General features: G+C 40.5%; 1 protein-coding gene across 4 annotated transcripts in view; it reads right to left on the reverse strand.

The window, feature by feature from the left end:
• Nucleotides 1-760: 760 nt before the first annotated feature.
• The window catches only part of LOC116322426 (lysine-specific demethylase 2B), a 28,438-nt gene continuing 9,900 nt past the window's right edge, over nucleotides 761-19,298 (reverse strand). For 2 of the 4 annotated variants that reach the window (XM_031742491.2, XM_031742493.2), the window contains 9 exons: nucleotides 16,374-16,604; nucleotides 12,446-12,589; nucleotides 12,270-12,356; nucleotides 11,808-12,143; nucleotides 8,723-9,798; nucleotides 8,468-8,631; nucleotides 6,999-7,160; nucleotides 4,736-4,954; nucleotides 761-3,002 (listed from right to left, as the gene is read on the reverse strand). In XM_031742491.2, coding sequence (XP_031598351.1) covers nucleotides 2,821-3,002; nucleotides 4,736-4,954; nucleotides 6,999-7,160; nucleotides 8,468-8,631; nucleotides 8,723-9,798; nucleotides 11,808-12,143; nucleotides 12,270-12,356; nucleotides 12,446-12,589; nucleotides 16,374-16,604 — 2,601 coding nt within the window. In that variant the 3' untranslated portion in view covers nucleotides 761-2,820. The remainder of the gene's footprint in view (nucleotides 3,003-4,735; nucleotides 4,955-6,998; nucleotides 7,161-8,467; nucleotides 8,632-8,722; nucleotides 9,799-11,807; nucleotides 12,144-12,269; nucleotides 12,357-12,445; nucleotides 12,590-16,373; nucleotides 16,605-19,298) is intronic. The other 2 variants (XM_031742492.2, XM_039615928.1) reach the window with 2 other exon arrangements.

Consider the following 19,298-nt stretch of genomic DNA (forward strand, 5'->3'; position numbering starts at 1 on the left):
GGACCTGAAGCAGGAAAGCTTCGTTCGGACAGATGATTCAAACCACTCCAGAGCAGATCCAGATATACTCACACAATATTTCAGCCTATAAAGCAAAATGTGGTGATCACCAGTATCAAAAGCAGAGATCAGGTCCAAAATTAGCAGACCAGAACAGTCTCCTGCCTCAGTCTGCATCAAAATCTCACTGGACACTAAGAAATGCAGTTTCAGTAGAATGAGCTCTAGAAAACCAGATTGAAATTTCCCATGTAAACTGTATTTGTCCAAGCTGCTTAGCCACAACCTTTTCTAAAATCTTAGCAATAAATGATATTTTAAAATTGGTCTCTAATTGCTAAGAAGAGAAGGGTCAAGCTTGTTTTTTGTTTTATAAGTGGATGGATGACAGTGCTCTTAAAATAAGCAGGGACTTGACCAGAGAACAGCGAGGTGTTGATTATAGTGAGCACAGAGGGACCAATAGAGTTAAAGACTTTTTTGAAAAAGCAGACAATTTCCAAATTCTAAGTTTGAAAGACCTCCAGAAACCCGGGAGAACTATTGCTCAAGACCACTTAAAATTCTTAATAAAGTCTGGCTCCTTATAAGTAAAGTATAAAGAAATGAGGGGTGGCTCAAGAGTTTTGCACAGTACTATATAGGAGCCAGCGTGTGGTAAATATTCACTTGTGAAACACAAAGGTAAATCTAACATGACCAGCTTTCCAGTGTAAGATACAAACCTGATTAAACCCAAAGGACAAAACTCACACACTCATCAGTATTTAAAATGAATTTAATATCTCAAAGGTCGACTCTGAAGAGGCTTTGCGTGTACATTATGTACAGATAAATAGATCTGAAGTAATGTACTAAAATATTTCATGGAGACACGGCCTTTTAATAAAAACATAAAATTTTAAATGTAAACCCATCCACTGAACTGCATGGACTGGAGCGCTATTCAAAAATTACGCAAAAGACTTCATTTTAGAAAAATCTGGAGTTTTAAAGAGGAAAACGAAAATCTATTAAAAGTCACTAAACTCATGAGTCAGTCAAAACTTCCAACAACTTCTGAATGTCTTAATACAATTATAAAGAGTATAGGTGCACAGTAAGAACATTGCTTATGAATTTGAAACTTTATCACCGAATGACAGGTCACAATGTACTTACATCAGAAGATCAACTCAAAATATCATAAAAAAAAATAAAAAATAAACCAGTGTTAATGTGTTTTCTTTTGTTTTCAATGGACTTTCTGGCTAACAAAGAAAAAAAAAACTCTTTTTCACTTTTATATTTTACAGAAATCTTTCATACAACCCTCTGCTGACCTTTTCACTTTTCTCCTACACTGGATACAGTGTGTTTGGTCTCATGCTGAGTTTCTGGTGAAGGCCTCACATTTTGAGATTGGTATGGCTTCACTGTTATTGGTTTCACTTGTTTTCTCAATGTTGTTCTCAATTTGCTTGGAACATGACCCCTTATGCATATAAAGCCCAAAATAAGAGCGATTTACAAAGTAGAGACAGTCAGTTGCATTTTTCATTTATATGTCTGATCCTCTTTTCTAAACTTCAAACCTTGTGGGCTTTGCAGATTCTTTACTTCTTGCATGATTCAGCACACAGTCTCTCCTTTATGGTAACGTGGAGTTCAGCTGGAGTAAACATGGTTATATCGTTTAACTGTTACTAACTCTACTGACAGTGGTGTAAACATGTCTGCATGCAGAGCTAAAACGCTTCCTTCCACAAAGCACCGGGAATACTAAAGAGTGATGGAGATGTTTTTATCTTATAATAGCCCAGTTACCTACAAGCTGTTAGTAAAATTAGCAGAACGTTTTAGTGTTTAAAAAATATGCTTTATACACTGTACACTGTATAGTGTATGTAAGAATACATTCATGTATTCGTATTGACCGCATCAGTGCAAATAACTAGATATTTCATCCAAACGGACATGGAAAACAAAATATACAGTACCTTTATCTAAAAGGAAGCAGAACTCTGGCATATACAATAATAAAATATAAAAACACCCACACAAACACAAGCTACCATCCTACAAGTCTGGCAACAAATCGTTAGACCTTTGTCTCTTGACAATAAAGAGCTTAACAGTAATGCCAACTAATAATCGCTTTCAGTGCTATGATACTGTACAGTGGTGCATTTAATAAAAGCTACTTTTAGCCACTCCCTTATTGGAAAGGGGTCACCACAGCGGGTAGCTCCGCGTGTTTTAATTTGGCTGTTGTTTTTCTTTTTTTATGCCCGAATGCCCTTCCTGACACAGTCCTCCAAGGGATTCGTGTCTCCTCCCCGGAAACGTACTGGGGGTTCCTTCGCTTATTAGGCGAATTTGAAAAGCACTACAGCATGGAGCCACTACAGTGGTCCATTTAATACTGCACATAAATGTATGAAACACTTTCTGATACAAAAATATTCTTCTATAATGCAATAAACTTTGCATTGAAACAAAAAATAGTCTATAAACACCAAAAAGATAACCAGGATACAATACATAAAACAATCAATATAAAGGAATAAATAACGTATAAACAGGTGTGACAACAAAAACTTGTATATATATACACATGTATATATATAGATATATATATATATATATATATATCCATTACTGGACCATTTTTACATTCTTGCTTAGCAGTGCAAACTCCTTTTAGATCAGTTTTACAGGAGTATTCACTGTCCTTGATGCTCTCTCACACACAAGTAAGCAGTCTTCTGCTGCCTCCATGTGGACGGCATTTTAACTACTTGTGAAAAAAAAAAAATCACACCAGAGTTGTCCGTGTGCCTAACTGATCTTCTGCAGCAGTTTATCCTCAATGAGTTCAAACTGCACACTGACGGACATTTCGGCGATGAACTGGTCACATCCTTCCTTGGTCACCTGTTTGCAGTATCGCAGGTCGATATGGCAAATGCTTCCACAGCGCTTGAAATAGGTCAGCGACTGGTCTGTGACCCTGTTACAGACTGCAGGGAGAAATTGGGTTGGAAGAAAAATTAAATGGTGTATAACAGGTCACCTGCGCTGACACAGACTCTGCACACGCATGGATTAATCAGCCTTTTGGGACAGGAGCTCAAATGGTCTCAGTATGGTGAGGTTTCTAAAATGGCCCTTTGATTTACTGCATTAAACATTTAATAATATTCTTGGAGGAAAAGTATTGAGTTATTTTATCAGTTCTGCACAGGCCACTGAACAAGATTTCCTCTCCAAAATTACAGTACTGTGCAAAAGTCTTGACTCACCCCGTATTTCTTTATGCTGTGGATCCAAGGAGCCAGATTTTCTAGGAATTTCTTAATGCGGTCTTAAAGCAATAAGCTTTGTGAAGGCATTTCAAAATTTTTCTTACACACTGGCTGCTTTTCACTATTTTTTAGTCCAGATCTTGTACCTGACATTTTCAGAGGAATGTTTTTGTTTGTCTGTTTGTTTGTTAAGCCAAAGCCACTTAAAACTGACCTATGAATCATTTAAGCACCAAAAAGGTACCCAAGTCAAGGGATAAACCAGTGTTGTGTCGACACATAGCAGAAAGCTTGGCAAAAAAGAAATTAAAAAAACGTTACTAGTAGCCAGTCAGCTCTGCCTGGTGTGCAATGCAAAACTAAACAAGCACAGGACCAAAGAAGAAGTGGCAGGCCTACAAAAATCTACAACCGATAAACAGTATCTGAAAGTTGGGTCCTGAAGAACTAGGAAAACATCCAAAGACTGGACACAGGACCTGAGACATGCATCTGGCCCCCCAGTTGATCCATTCACTGAAGCCTACTTTGCAGTCTACAAACATCAAGTCAGAATCAATCTCAGTGGATGGCCGGCTGTCAAGACGCCACTCTTAAGGATTTGAAATCATCAATTATCATCTTCATTCGTTTGTATGGAGATACAACAGAGAGTATCTACAGCCATCGGGTTTTGTGGATCTTGTCAAAATTAATGGAATTATGAACGCAGGAAAGTACCGTCAGATTTTCATTCACCATGTAATACCATCTGGAAAGCAACTGATTGGCAGCGGCTTCATTTTTCAACATGATGCACTGCTAATACAGTAAAAGCATACCTGGATAGAAAAACACGTAACGAAAACACCATCAGTCATGGATCAGCCTCCCCAGAGCCCAGACCTCAGCATTACTCAGCGTGGGATCATCTTGACAAAAACAGAACAAAAGGCAGCCAACATCCAAAGAAGAGCTTTGAATGTCCTTCAAGAAGCCTGGAGAACTATTCCTGAAGACTACTTCAAGAAATTACAAGAAAGCCTAACCCTAAAAGAGTTCAGGCTATGTTAAAGAATAAAGACCAAATATTGATTTTTAATCTCATTAAAACTGTACAAACTCTGTTTTTGCCGTACATGCTGTACTTCAGTGTATATTTGCACAATTTTTAATAAACTTCTGCACCTAATTTCAATTTTCCCAGCAACATATAAAGAAATGAGGGGTGATGGGAGTTATTTGCACAGTACTATAACTGTATTATTTATTAATATTGGACCTAGTTTTCTAAAGCACGGTGTTGCTAATGGGGCTAAATATCAAGCTTATACATTCACTGAGATAAATCTACAGGGGACAGTGGTGATAATTCAGTATTCAGGTCTAATAAATTTTGATTTCAGCCACAAGTCAGTGCAATGAGTCTAATCCAGGCAGATTTAGAGCCTACAAAGACAGACTCATACCTGACAGATTGATGTCAGTGAGTGAGTCTCTGGTGGTTGTCCCCGCAGCAGTCAGGATGTTAACCGACTGGTCAGTGACGTGGTTGCAGTAGCTGAGGTCCAGCTTAGATAAGAGGGGCATGTAACGAATGATGAGGCGCAGAGACGTGTCGGTGATGTCCAACCCTGCCAGACGCAGGTCCTCTACGTTACGCAGTTTACTCCTGTTGTCCAACTGACCTACAAAATGTGTAAAAACACAGGGGAGGAGATTACCAGAGGGATTAAGTAAAGAGAGATGATTCATGGTATATAGTTAATGAGCGTGGAAAAGAAACAAATCCCCCAACAGTGAAGTAATCCTACTAACAACTGCTGTCTCTGGATCTAAAGCCTGACATAACTCATCTCTCTGCCACAAAGCTGCATTGTTGTCTACAAACAACATTAAAGGCACACATCGCACATCTGGGTGACATGTTCCTGCAACATGGCTGCTTTAGCCAAGACTCCAATTTTGAATTCATTCATGGCTAATAATTCTGCATTCAACAGAAAATACACCAGTTACAGCAATTTGCTAAATTGGAGAGGCCAGACTTCTTAAATTTATGCAGGTCTTCAACAGGAACCAGTGGGTTGGCTCTCGGTCTGAGTTACAGACCAGGGAAGGAAGTGTCCAAGTATTGATAGACTGATTAATTTGATGTTTTATTTTGGTCATTTATCACAATTTGTTGACAACACAGCTCTTTTCATTCATTTCTGATACTACTCAAAGGTCTCCATTTGGTTTAGGTCAGGATGCTGCCTGGACAGGATGCTGACCCTAAAGTCCATCCATCCATCCATCTTCATCCGCTTTATCCGAGGCCGGGTCACGGGGCAGCAGCCTAAGCAGGACCACTCCTCTTCAAAGCTTCCGGGGAACACCAATATGCGTTCAAAACAATTAATCTGTCCTGGGTCTGTCTTCACATGGGTTCAGTAAGATATCAGACAAACTAAGAACTACTGAGCATGGGAGATCTCTAAAGTCTATTGTTTTTGTTTAAAGTCAAACAATTAATTGCTCTGTCTTCACATGGGTTCAGTAAGAGTCAGTATGTTTAAAATCCTGCCCGAGTCAGTATTTATAGCGTACACATTATTTATGATTAATGCAATTTACACTACTCTTGCTCAATCTCAGTCTTACTTTTTACTCTTCTTTAACTTTGCCTCATTTTTATTTTTATTGGGGGTTTTTTCAAAGTCACTGTTGTATGCACAGATTTTGCACACATCCATCACACAGTAAAGGCCCCTCACTATGCACCTAAAACATTTTAACTTTGTTGTTTATCTATAGTACACGGTACTATTGTTATTCTTAACGCTGTAACACAATAATTTGCCTTTTAGGATCAATCAATTAATCTATGCACCAATCAATCTACTTTTCTATCTATTATGGCCAAACACCTCCACTTTGGTCTCAAAGTCTTGTGGTTTGCGCAGATGCAAACCTAAGCCTCTTTTTTAAAGAGAAGATACGTTCCCCTGGCAACCCTTTCAAAGAAGTCATACTTGTTCAGTCTTTTTTCCAATTTTGCCGTCACGAGCTTTGACATGCAAAATGTTAACAGAGACTTGCAGACTCTGAAATGTAGCTCTTGGGTGTTTTGCAGTTTCTCTGCACATTGCACAGTCTGACTTTGGGGAGAATTTGCTGGGACATCCATTTTGCTACTAAGGTGCTCACACTTGCTGATGATCACTTAATCAATTGCTTTTTTTTTTTTTTTAGCAGCACCTGGCTACTACTGACCTTCTTAATCCCTATGAAAGCTGTAACAGTGTATCTGGCTTTCACAGGACTCTATGCAGTCCTGTGAAGATGTTCTTTTTCAGGACAGATGGAAATCTTTTCCACAAACAGGAAAAAAGGGAAAATTCATGTAGTTGAACACGAATCGGTAGATTAGAGCTTGTGATAGAACTGCCATTCGACTGTGGAGGCTTTTTAAAAACAGTTTTAACAGGTTGAGATAAATTCAGGGGAAGTGCATGTGTGAAAGCAGCTCTCAAAGATATTTAGTTTAGTACATAAAGTTCATCTGAGCTTGTCTTTAGATGAATTTGTATTCTACCATTATGAAACAGAGTGACTTGAAATATAGTGATTCAGAAAAGAAAACACAGACAGAGTCACTATACCAACAATCTCCTTTTCCCCCCTCTGTAATCAAGCTCTCTCACTCAATAATGTTGTCCTGGTGTTTGACAGAAAAACGGTTGGTACCTGGCCTATTATCTGTGGGAGGCGACAGTAAGTCTCTCATCTGAGCGTCTTTCAGTCCCTCGACCCACTGAACATCCAGAGTTCGCAGGAGAGGACAGCTGGAGGTGCAGAGAGCCGAGACGGCTACCCATGAGCATCCAGAGAGAAGCAGCACACGTAGACCTGCAAGGACACAAAAAACCTTGTTATAGACAACATCCTCTACAAATGTCAGCATAGAAAAATTGCATTTAATCAAATACTCCCCCACCCCAAACAAAAAAAAAACAAAAACAAAAAACACACACACATAATGAATGGATTTGAATTAGAAATTCTCTGGAAGATTGAACAGTGACATACCATCCACACAGAGAGGCTGAGCTGTGGCTCAGCTATAATACTGTATCATACCTCTGATACAGTATTATACATTATATTATACATTATAATGTATACAGCTGCTGGCAATGACCACAGGGTGAATCAGTGCACCCTCGTGGCTACTCAGGTGTAAGTAAAACCTGTTCACACCACTCTTCCAGAAACCTTATGAGATGAGCTGCAGCGACGACTGTGGCTGCGATTTGGGCTGTGTCTGGAAAGGTTTAACACCAACTACACGCACTGGTTGCATTACATTTATGTTGCAGTATTTCTGAACTCTTGGAATGCTAACACATGCTAACACGTGAGCTACATAAGGACCACAGATCTAAATAATTTTATCACCACAGAATCAGCCACAAACTCCAAACCATAACCACATTTACCTCCACAACCAGGCAGAGCAGCTGCAGCAGAGCTAACAGGCATTAGCTCCACACTGCGGCCACTCTGCCTGTTGAAACATCCTTTCAATAGACTGCAAATATCCTCTCACAGGACAGCATAAGGCTCAAGAGAAAAGGAAAAATGATTCTGAATGACTCCCAAAAGTAGTTTGAAAATATTTTTTCCCACATGTGACCATTAGGGGGCTCTGTAACATGATGAGCTCACTACATTTGGTTTTGCAGTCTTAAGTGAGACAAACGTGCTGACCCCCCAAAAAAATAAAGAAAAAATTACATAATATTGGCGTATATCTGGTTTATTTGCCACAATTATGGCCAAAGGGTGGTAAAACTGTTGCAGTGAGTCTCTTTCTTTTCACGACTAAGCTAAGAGTGAAGACGTTTGTTTAAGGACAATTACAAATTGTCCCAATCCATTTTGAGTCAGTCCTCAAAATGGACTGACTCAATGGACTGACACTACATAATGAGTTAGTCTCACTCATTATGTAGTGAGACTAACTAGTTTTAAAAATGTCTCTTTCTATAGCCCGTCAGACCAACTCCCTAAATTGTGTCATGTTTCCGGTGTTAATAAACAGATAAATACACAAAACTGCCACATAAAATCGTTCATCATTACCTGTACATGTCACTAAGGCTGTTTCATACAAACACAAACACACCTGTGTATTGCTGGGTGGATTTACTTACCTGGAAGTCTGTTGATGAGCCAGCTGAGCTGCTTCTTGGAAATGTTGGTCCAACTGAGGTCCAGGGCTACCGGCTGTCTGCGGATGATCCCGCTCAGCATCAGGGGAGTGATGGATTTGCAGCGGTTCAGATTGATGTGCTTCCAGAGCCTTTTGTCACAGCACCTGATGAGAGAGACAGCGGACGTTTTCGCTGGACTGCTGTGTGATGAAGTGCAGAAGGCACGTTTTTCAACTCCATCATCCTTCTACTCACCATCTGTTCCAGGTCCGGCAGACACGCATGCAGACGCAGAGATCTCTGTGACTGAGGTGACCGAACACCATCATCCAGGTCTCTCGCTGCATCACATGCGCTTCGCCGTCGTTCAGGGGCAGTCTGTCGGGCGGGGGGCTGATGGGAGGTGGCCGGATCACGTGGCGCTCCATTTGGATACACTTCGGTGGCGACCGGCAGGGAAGCGGTCGAGGGCATATTGGTGCGATCGGTGCGTTTCTGTTCCAACCGAGTGGCGAGTAGCCACGCGGTGTCCCGTTCATCTCCCGCCCCCGGTGTCGCAGCCAGTCGCCCAGGTCGCTGCTGCCATTATTAAGAGGCCACCTGGGCTTCTGTTCGTCCACTTCACTCTCGGGCTCAGATTTCACTAGCCTTTGATTCTGATTGGTTAAGCTGTCTTCTGTTTTCAGCGGCAGTCTGTTTTGATTGTTTACGCCTTCTTCCATTTTAAGGGCTTTACGGTTCGGATTAGCAGGTGGGTCCTCAGTTTTTAGTGGTTTTCGGTTCTGATTGGTCAGGGAGTCTTCGGTCTTAAGTGGTCGACGATTGAGGTTGGCTGGGCTGTCCTCCTCCTTCTTCACTGAGCCCAGCTTCTGGCTGCTCAGACAGTCTTCTATATTCGGAGTGTCCTGGCTGAACTCTTTGCTCGCCTCCTTGTTTGGGAGCCGCTTACGCTGATGTCGTGCTTTAAGCTGAGCGGAGCTTCTCTCTTGGGCTTCTCCCGACTCACCGCTTGGTCCCGCTCTGGGAGAGTTGGAGGATGTCTGGTCACTTTCTCGGGCTGCGGACGTTCTCAGCAGCGGGCTTAGAAGGACCTTAGCTTTGTCCTCTGCATTATTGTCCCTCTCTTTTTTCACCGTCACCTCTTCCTCAGCGTCCCCCTCTTGGTCCTCATCGTCATACTCATTTTTCTCCCTTAAATGCATCCTCTCCAAGGACAGCCCATCTTCTTCGTGATCCTCCTGGTCGTCTTCTTCATCACCGTGATCATTCTCTCTCTTAATATGCTGAAGCAGCTTCGAAGTAAATGAATCATCCGGTTTTGAAAGCTTCTTCTAAGAAAGAAAAGAGGGAGCATCAGCTTTTCCACATGGAGATCAGGACTTTCAATTAAGTTCTTGCTTCTTTGACATATTTTAAATATATTCAAGTTTTTAATTAAACATCTGCAGACAAATATTTGAAAACTTTAGTGCCCGTCTGCATTTTATGCAACATCTTAAACCAAAGTTGAAAAAAAAATATTGCAGTCTGAAAAAGTCTTGAGCCATGCCTCATTTCTTTAACTTTCACTGGAAAAATGTTGCTGAAACTTGCACAAATATACATGTTTGAAAGTCAATATGTGGTATGACCACCTTTATTCTCAAACATAGTCTGAACTCTCTCAGGCAGCTTTCTTGTCATTTCTTCAGGTCTTCAGGAACAGTTCTCCAGGCTTCTTGAAGGACATTCAAAGCTCTTTTTTGGATGTTGGCTGGCCTTCGTTCCGTTCTCTGTCAAGATGATCCCACACTCCTTCATTAATGTTGAGGTCTGGGCTCTGAGGAGGCCCATCCATGACTGATAGAGTTACACTCTGTGTTTTCCATCCAGGCATGCTTTTACTGCATGCTTTCTACATGGCATTGCATGTTGGATCAAAATCTGACTGTAAATTTCTGCGTTCATAATTCCAACACCACTGGCTGAAATGCAGCCTTAAATCATGACAGAGCCTCCACCATGCTTTACAGACTGCTGTAGACACTCACTGTTGTATCTCTCCTCACCTCCTCCAAATGTGTATAGTTGTATAGTGTAGTTGTATAGTTATCATTATAGTATTGTATAGTATTGTATAGTTAGTAATTAGTACCTTTGTATCCCTTAATTTTACTGAAATTTAGCACGTTATTTATTTGTAATTTCTAGTTTTATATCTCTTGGAGATATATCTTTTGTATACTTATAAATGCACCATGGGGGCTTGGGGTGAAACAGAATTTCGGTACGCTGTATACTGTGTATACTTCTGTATTGACAATAAAGCTCTTGAATCTTGAAATATATTGATAACAATTTGAACTAAAAGCTTCTAATTTAGATTAATCACTGCATAAGACCCGTTGTCACTGATTTTCAGTCTAGAACTTGTGTAGTTTGTCACACCTCAGTCTGTTTCCCTTCTATAAGAATGGCTTCTTGACAGCCAACCTTCAACTAAGACCCTTTCTGAGGCGTCAGTGAAAAGTAGATGGATCAACTGATAGCTCAGATGCTATGTAATGTGTCAAATCTTTGCTAAATGTTTTCCAATTTCTTGAGGACATGACTTTTAGATACTGTTCATCTGCTGTAGATAGTTTTGTTTTAGGCATGTCACGCCTTCTTTTTGTCAAGCTTCCTCAAATGTTTTAAGGACATATTGCACAGTATGCATTATGCTGTGAATGCATAAGGCATATGGTTTTCAGCTAGTCGCTCTTTGGAAATCACCTTCTGGGTAATGACATAATTACTACTTTATTTTTATCAAACTGTGTTTTTTAGGCATTTTTCATAGATTCACCAAAATAAATGGGAACAAATTACATGTTTTAGCAACAGCCCACTAGTAACAAAGTACCAAAATATACAATTTAAAATGGTTTTCGTCTGGATTGTCTATTGCGTATAGACACAGCATTGGTAGGTGCCTTTTTTTTACCTTAATGATTCATAGATCACTGTTAAGCAGCTTACCTGGCATTGAAGAAACACTGATTTGAAAATGGTCAGATACAAAGACTGCTCTGAAAATGAGTGAAAAAGCAGCCAATGTCCAAAGAAAAACTTTGGAGGGCTGTAACAAAGCCAGGTGAACTATTGCTCAAGACCACTTTAAAAAAACAAAACAGTCTGACTTTTTAGAAGCAAAGTATAAAGAAATGAAGGGTGGTTCAAGAATACTTATATTCTTCCATTTTCGTTTTTCTGCATCTTCACCGTTTGTAACATTTCTGATAAACACAACATTAAAAAAAAATATTTTAAATATATTTTTAAAAAGCCTAAATAAAAAACAAAGAGACATGGGTCTTACCTTCTTTTTAACAAAGCTAGGCTCATCATTTGTGTCAAAAAGTTTCCTCTTTTTCCTAAGAGGATTGTCCTCCAATCTCGGCCGGGGAATACCATCTAGAGAAAGCAAGGGGGGACGTTTTTTAGGAGGCTCCTCGTCATTTTTCTTTGCGATTACATCCCGTTCCACCTTCCTCTTCACAGCAGATGTGGTAGTCAAGGCAGGAATAGGTGTTGGAGCCACCATGGGTAGGTCTGGCTCTTCCTTTGAATCTCGGTTTAACCTCGGTTCTTTGAGCAGCGAGCCAGGAAGGTTGGATGCATACTTAAACCCTGGGCCCCTTTTTTGCTTTGAGGCCAAAAGGTTAGGAAAAAAGAGAGCACAACTTTATTTTTCTGGTTCTTAGATTCTTAACTAAAACTCGGCTGTTTAACAAATGCATCACTCAAACACACTCAGAATAAAGTCCATACTGATGCTTACTTTTCCAGTTTTCCCAGCATGGTTACATTTTGGGCACTCCCAGCAGTTTGGCAGCTCATCATTGACTACTCCATTTGAATCTTTAATCTGAATAACAAGAAACACGCTGGCTATTAAACAGTGTTTGACACGAAACGAGCAATTATTCAGCAGCTGAGTGACACTCAGGCCTTCACCTTGAGACAGTTAGGGTGAACGATCTCGTTACAGATGGAACACTCCATTAACATAAGGTTAAACTTCTCTTCCTCATCCTCCACGGTGTCCTCCTTGCCTGCCTCGCCACAGACGAGACACACTGCTGTGTGGGGTAGGACGGGCTGGAGGAGGGAGAAAAAAAAACAAAGAAAAAACAGTGCAGAAGATAAAGGCTCTGCATCAGCTCACTCGTCTTTTTAAACAATTCTTTGTCACAACAAAATTTAACCCACACTTTTTCAGAAGGGTGAAACAAAAGCAGAGCTGGAACTATTTGCTGCCATGGCTTTCAACAGCCTACTCCTCATATGACTCAACTAAGGACCCAGAAAATTTTAAATCCAATCTGAGTGATGGAAAAATGTAAATGGACTGGCATTTATATAGCTCTTTTCTCGTCTTATCGACCACTCAAAGCACTTTACACTACAAGCAACAGTCACCCATTTACACACACGCACAGACATAGATCATTTTAGTCTATACATACAATACTTTGTCCATCATAGACACACAGAAATCATTCACTGGAGGCAATCAGGAGTTCAGTTTCCGAAGAACACATGGACCAAACGCAAAACATCAAGCCATTTGCTTCAGCTGCCAGCTTGCTCTATCTCCTCTGAGCCACAGCAACCTCAAAGTAATAATAATGTAATATTGATGCGACCGGAAGATTGATTTCACTAATTGTTAAGACAGTAGCTGGTTTATAGAGTTGTATAAGCTACCCTTAATTGTGATCTAAAAGCCTGACAGCTCAAGTTTGCCACCATAGCTTTAAAAAAATGACCTGATTTATTCATTCATTTATATTCCATATGAATCCAGAGTGTTATAGCCCTAACAGCTAGTTCATCATTTACCATGAGCTTCCAAACAGATTTACAACAACATTAGCCAACTAATAAATGGCCTAAAGCAACAGAGTCGCTCTTGATGAACTGTGTGTAATCGCTGGCTCTGATGACTGCTCTCTATCTGTGTTAGAGTAAGTTAATATGAAGGGTGAGCTAAGCATGTTTTGCATTATTTAAACACGAGACACGGTGGCTAAAAAGCCCAAGACCCGAGTGTTCTCTCGTTATCTTTTAACTAGCATGATTAAACATTAAAACAGTCCTTCTCATCATATGAAAGGCAGAAATAATCAAACTCAGCCTCTCTACAAGTCTCTGTCCTTGGTACTGAAACATTCCGACCAGGCCATTATCACTTTCTCTGTGCGTCTATATAAATGCTATTGTAACAGGTAATATCTGATACTGCTACTTGCATTCTTTTTATTACACAGCTACAACAAACAGCAACTAATAAAAAAAAAAACATTCAGGCAACTACTCCAGAACCAAATATAACAAATTATAAGAAAGCAAAGCTTATTAATGATGTTCTCAGTTTCTCAGTCATCGAGGTCATGAGCCATTCGGTCTAGCATTTGAGTCAGAGACAACTGGACTTCTTTCTATAGATTCATGAGGATGTTTCACCTCTTTGTCAAGTGGTATCTAATCCTGGGATCTTTATGTTTAAGGTCACATAAATGTGTGAATGACAGCTGAAGCACCTGGAAAAGGATCTCAAGAATTGTCTTGAATGTGGTACCAATATCTGAGACTCTTCCATCAGTTCTGAGAACTCACTTCACTCGAGAGGCTTCGTGAAACACCTTTACAAACCTAAAAGGAAGTGCAGTTTCCTTCAATGCTTAAGACTACCATGCCCTGGATGACTGAGAATCTACACAGAAAATATTGCCTAGGGAGGGATGAACACCCTTCAATTGGTGCAGGAATATGAAACAGCATCAAGGAAGTTGACTAAAGGAACCACCTCTGCTTTAACCTAATGTGCAGATGCCTTGGGTCCACAGTCGAGGGACATAAAGCTAAGCAGAACCAGCTGCTGGGTGAAAGGATAACACTGGTCTATGTCACTACAGATACACTCAAGGACAATAAAGTGGTACTCTGAGACTTTTAGTTTAGCTAACAATAGATACAACAAACAGCTATCCTAGCTCTGTAAGTACTTTAAAGCTCACTGAGGCATTAGAAGTTGTTTGTTTAATCTGTAGAGAAACCAAGCTGTCGTTTGATCAGAGGTTAAATACTTGAATTGTTTCTTGTCGAGAAGCTTTGACTTCTTCACTGATAGTGACACCAATATGCAAGAGACTTACATTTAAATAACTTCATCATCAAACAAAGAAGATACAGTAAGTTTTAGATAGCTTATGTAGGCGTTTCCATCCATTTTCAGTATTTATCCAAGGCTAAGTGAATCACCCACTGGGTGTACCTTCTTATTTCACCAAAGGCTTTGAATTTGCTACCAATCAGGGACTTCAGGAAGTTAAAACAATGAGCACCGTTTATATAAAACAGAAATGGAAATGTGAAACTAACAATTTTGAATATAAGTATATGAAACTCAGCCTCGTGGAGAGTCTTAGTAGATATGTCACCACAGCTGTGCAGACGCCAGCTCAGGCTCTTCAAGGTGCTGGAGGCATGTGGCTCCCAGGAGGCCAATCATTATCACTTGTTGTCGAGCTTCGAGCAGCATCAGTGACTATATCTGATGAGAATTACTTTCAATTGGAAAGAGCTGCTTGTTGGATTCCTATATTTGAAGCAGTGAATACAGCTGCTCTACTGGTATGAGTTTGGTGAACGTTTGTGATGGAAAGGAATCAGCTCTCCCAATTTTATTTTATTTTATTTTCATTAATGTGTGCTATTTATGCTGCTTGTTCCCCTGTAGCCAACAAGCATACCACAATTTGTTTGTGCGTTCTGCAATGAGAACAAGAACCAATGTTAATTTCGTTAACCAATACTTTTCCTCAAAGATTCTTTTTTCCTGATGAAATTAAGATAATAACGGAATAAAAACAACAACAAATGAAAACAAGATGAAAGTATTCTGGACAGATGAGATCCAATCAGAAATAATAAGCTGTGATGAAAGGCGGGACAAGTCGGAAGTGATCCAATCAGAAATAATCTCCTTGTAATTGTGTAAGGGAGGATTCAGCTAGCACCCATGCTTCCTGTTTCTCATGAAAACACGACAACATGTCAACGCTTTGGAACAAGAAAAGAGAAGATATGTGGAAGTGCTTCACATTTGATCTCAAAGAAAATGAGATGCTTTGTAAACCGCGCTGAGTGAACCCTCACAGCCCAATATTTACACTTGATATTTTAATCAACTGAATCAGCTTCAGATTTAGCCTACTATAATGATATTTAGTCTAATAAAACTATAAGAATTTAGATGCCTAAATTATGACTAAAACTAAATGACCTTTTAGTCAATAGACTACAACTACAACTACATCAAAATTGCTGTCAAAATTAATGCCCGAATTATACTTCAGCAGGAAATCTACCCTCTTTTAACCCTGCGGTATAACCTTCCACGTAACCTGACGTCTATCTCCCGAGAAATTTAACTACATGTCAGGTCATGGCATATGGCTAAGATAGGTCATAAGTAAATTTCCTGCAGAAGCCTAAATCAGGTACACGTATGAGTACATCCATCCATCCTCTTCTGTTTATCCTTATCAGGGTCACAGGGGGTTGGAGCCTATCCCAGCTACCATACGGCAAGGTACAGCCTGGACAGGTCACCAATCCAACACAGGGCTAAAACAGTAAGAGAGGCAACCATTCACACTCACATTCACACCTATGAGCAATTTAGAATCACCATTTAACCTAACCCCACTAACTGCATGTCTTTGTACTATAGGAGGAAGCCAGAGTACCCGGAGAAAACATGCAAACAGAAAGGCCCCGGCCAGATGGTGGAGTCGAACTGAGGACCTTCTTGCTGCGACCCAACACTGCTAACCACCACACTGATGACTACACCACTCACACACATCATACTTACAGCAATGCACTGCCTCATGATACAGGACTGCTTCATGCGTCCCGGCCCGCCGAACTTCTTCATGTCTTTGCAGAAGTGACACTCTCCGCACTCCGTCCGCAGACACGCCTCGCATTTCCGACAGCGTGTCCGTCTCCTCCTGGCTCCAGATGTACCCCGGCTGGCCGACAGCTTGACCGCTGATGCGGGAGATGCTGCCATCTTAGGTTTCGGCCGGTTGGGAGGCCGGGGCTAAGAACAAAAAAAGAAAAAGGAAAAAAGAAAGACAAAACAGAGAGGAGGACAAAGTGCGTTGCATCAGTAACGATAAGCCAACAAGTATGCACTTAAAGGTCAGATAGAGTCATGTGTTGGCAAAGAGTGAATGTTCAAAATATTCACCAAGTACATGTTAAGCACGCAGCGGGATGCAGCGCAGCGGGCAGATACGGAAAGTTAATTAATATAACAATTAGGATGTCAGCGGCAAAGTACTCGCATCATTAGCTTTCACTACCTTTGGTTTGCATTGTTAATAACAAACTGCTGTACATGTTTATCATCATTCTGATGACTGATTATCTCCATTCTAATAATGAAGCTCTGCAGTCGAGCGGCCCTTTTAGAGCACACTTACAATCATGTTACATAAAAAGAAAAAAAAAAAAACAAAAAAAAAACAGGCTATTAAATCCAGCTGCGGTTGGTGTTACAGCTAACGTCTAAACTACTGCCTGGACCCTTCTTTGTCCCCCCCCACCACACCAATCTCTGGGTCAAGATTTCCAGACGCAGACGAAACCAAAAAGGGAAAAAAAAAAAAAAAAAAACACCTGCATTTATATACGCAAAAACAGCACATAACACATATCCACAAACCTGATCGAGACATGCTGCACATAAACACATTATTCACGCCTGGTATAGCTCAGAGTACGAGAGAAAACAAACACATCAAAAACGTCCCTGGAGGCGTCTTCCAAATTTAGCACCTCAATTGCTTGCATGTTTCTACTTCAAAGAGGAGCTGCACTTATGGCTACATTTCACACATGGATCACTAGGATCTATTATTCCATGATTTACAGCAGTGCGCGTGATTAAATGTGCTCTATTTAACAGAAGTGGCCAATTGAAATGAGGGGGTCTTTGATCAGCATCATTATTTTTCTTGTGTCATATATATATTTTGCCCCCCCTCCCCGGGCTCACATCCCCACCACAACAATGTATTTTTAACATGAAAACCACAAGTCAAAACACTGCCAGCCATGCCACATGAAGAAAAAAATCAAAAATAAAAAGAGTGGAGTGTGTGAGATGAAATAAACATGAACGAGGAGTGCAAAACACTGCAGCTCTTGGAAATGAAGATCGGATTTCTTTAGTTACATCGGCAGTGCAGATTTTCCTAGTGTCAGCATAGCAACAGCCACGTCCCATTCCCTAACAGAACAGTCTATGACACACGGACTTGTAACCAATAAGAACTGTAATGAGACCATCTAACAAAAAAAAAAGAAAAGAAAAAAAATTAAGTAGGCTCTATCTTGCGCACATTGCAATAATTTATTCCAACAATAGCCACAGAATTGACTGACATAGCCAGTCAGATATGTGGTGACCAGACAGGATTAGAGGGAGATATTGGTGTGTGTGTGTGTGTGTGTGTGTGTGTGTGTGTGTGTGTGTGTGTGTGTGTGTGTGTGTGTGTGTGTGTGTGTGTGTAGGATGGGATGGTTGGGGAGGGGGTGGGATTAGGAAGAAAAGAAACAATGAAATGAGACCAGATTACCCAGCAAAACAACACACATGATGTTCTGCAACTCAGCTTTTGCCATTTTAAGTGTCAGCTGATGGGCTGAAGTTACAATAGATTCGCATGAAACAACAAGTAACCAGGCTGTGCAGGAATACTGCCTTCATTCATGTTTGTTTATGCCTGTGACATGAACCACAAGGAAGCAGATTTTGGATTGTAGTCTATATTTTCCACCAATTCCCCCTCCAACTCTGCTCCCTCCCTGCAGACTGATAAGTGGGGTGATCTCTAAAGCAGATATCCTTCTGACACACAATTTTCAATCACAGGAAAGGCTGGCAACAGCAACATCACCAAAGACAACCAACGTCCCTTAAATCTCAGTAAGTACTCCCTGTATCTGCTCATGTTTTTGTGCAATGATACCCAAGAACTCCTGACAAGAAAATATGTCACCGGTGGCAGCTAAGCCTTCATCAGCATGTTTCAGGAGAAGCAGCCAATGAAATCTGTATTATGTAGTGTGTGCCTTTTTACAGCAAGAAGGATGCACATTTGTCCCCTTTGTGCAGTAACAAGGACAGCACGGGTGACCCGCTAGTAATTTCTTAGCACTACAGAGCTCATTCAGCTGGAAAACATTATGAGAAGCAGACCCTTATGTTCAGTGACACAGCCCTGAGCTTGTAGGAAGATACCCATCATTGCAGTGAAGACAGCACACACACACTGCACACAATATGGCAAACTTCACAATCAGATAGCTGACAGCAGCAATACATGGAACACTGTGATGATCTAAACTCTGCACTGACATAAACACACCACGTTCACGTTGCTCTGATGCAACAAGGGTTCCTGGTATTCACAATTTCTCTTCAAGGGGATATAGATAAGTAAACTTTTCAATGGAGATCAATTACAATGTCAATCAGTTTTAAAATCTCCATATATACAGACCATGCATTGGAGATGTTGAGACCACACAGCACAAGGAGATAATCGGGCAGTGATATTTCACAAGTTGCTCAGGTTGAAGCTGAACTGCTATGCTTTGGAGCAATGCAGTGATTTAACAGTTATACAACCTGCTGTGGACGTAATACATCCCAAAGATGTTTGAATAGTTGAACTTTGACTGGGATAAAACTTGGAGGGGGGAAAAAAGCCTTTTTAATATCTGT

The sequence above is a fragment of the Oreochromis aureus genome, linkage group 7 (assembly GCF_013358895.1).
Source record: "Oreochromis aureus strain Israel breed Guangdong linkage group 7, ZZ_aureus, whole genome shotgun sequence".
In the NCBI taxonomy this organism is placed as follows: Eukaryota; Metazoa; Chordata; class Actinopteri; order Cichliformes; family Cichlidae; genus Oreochromis; species Oreochromis aureus.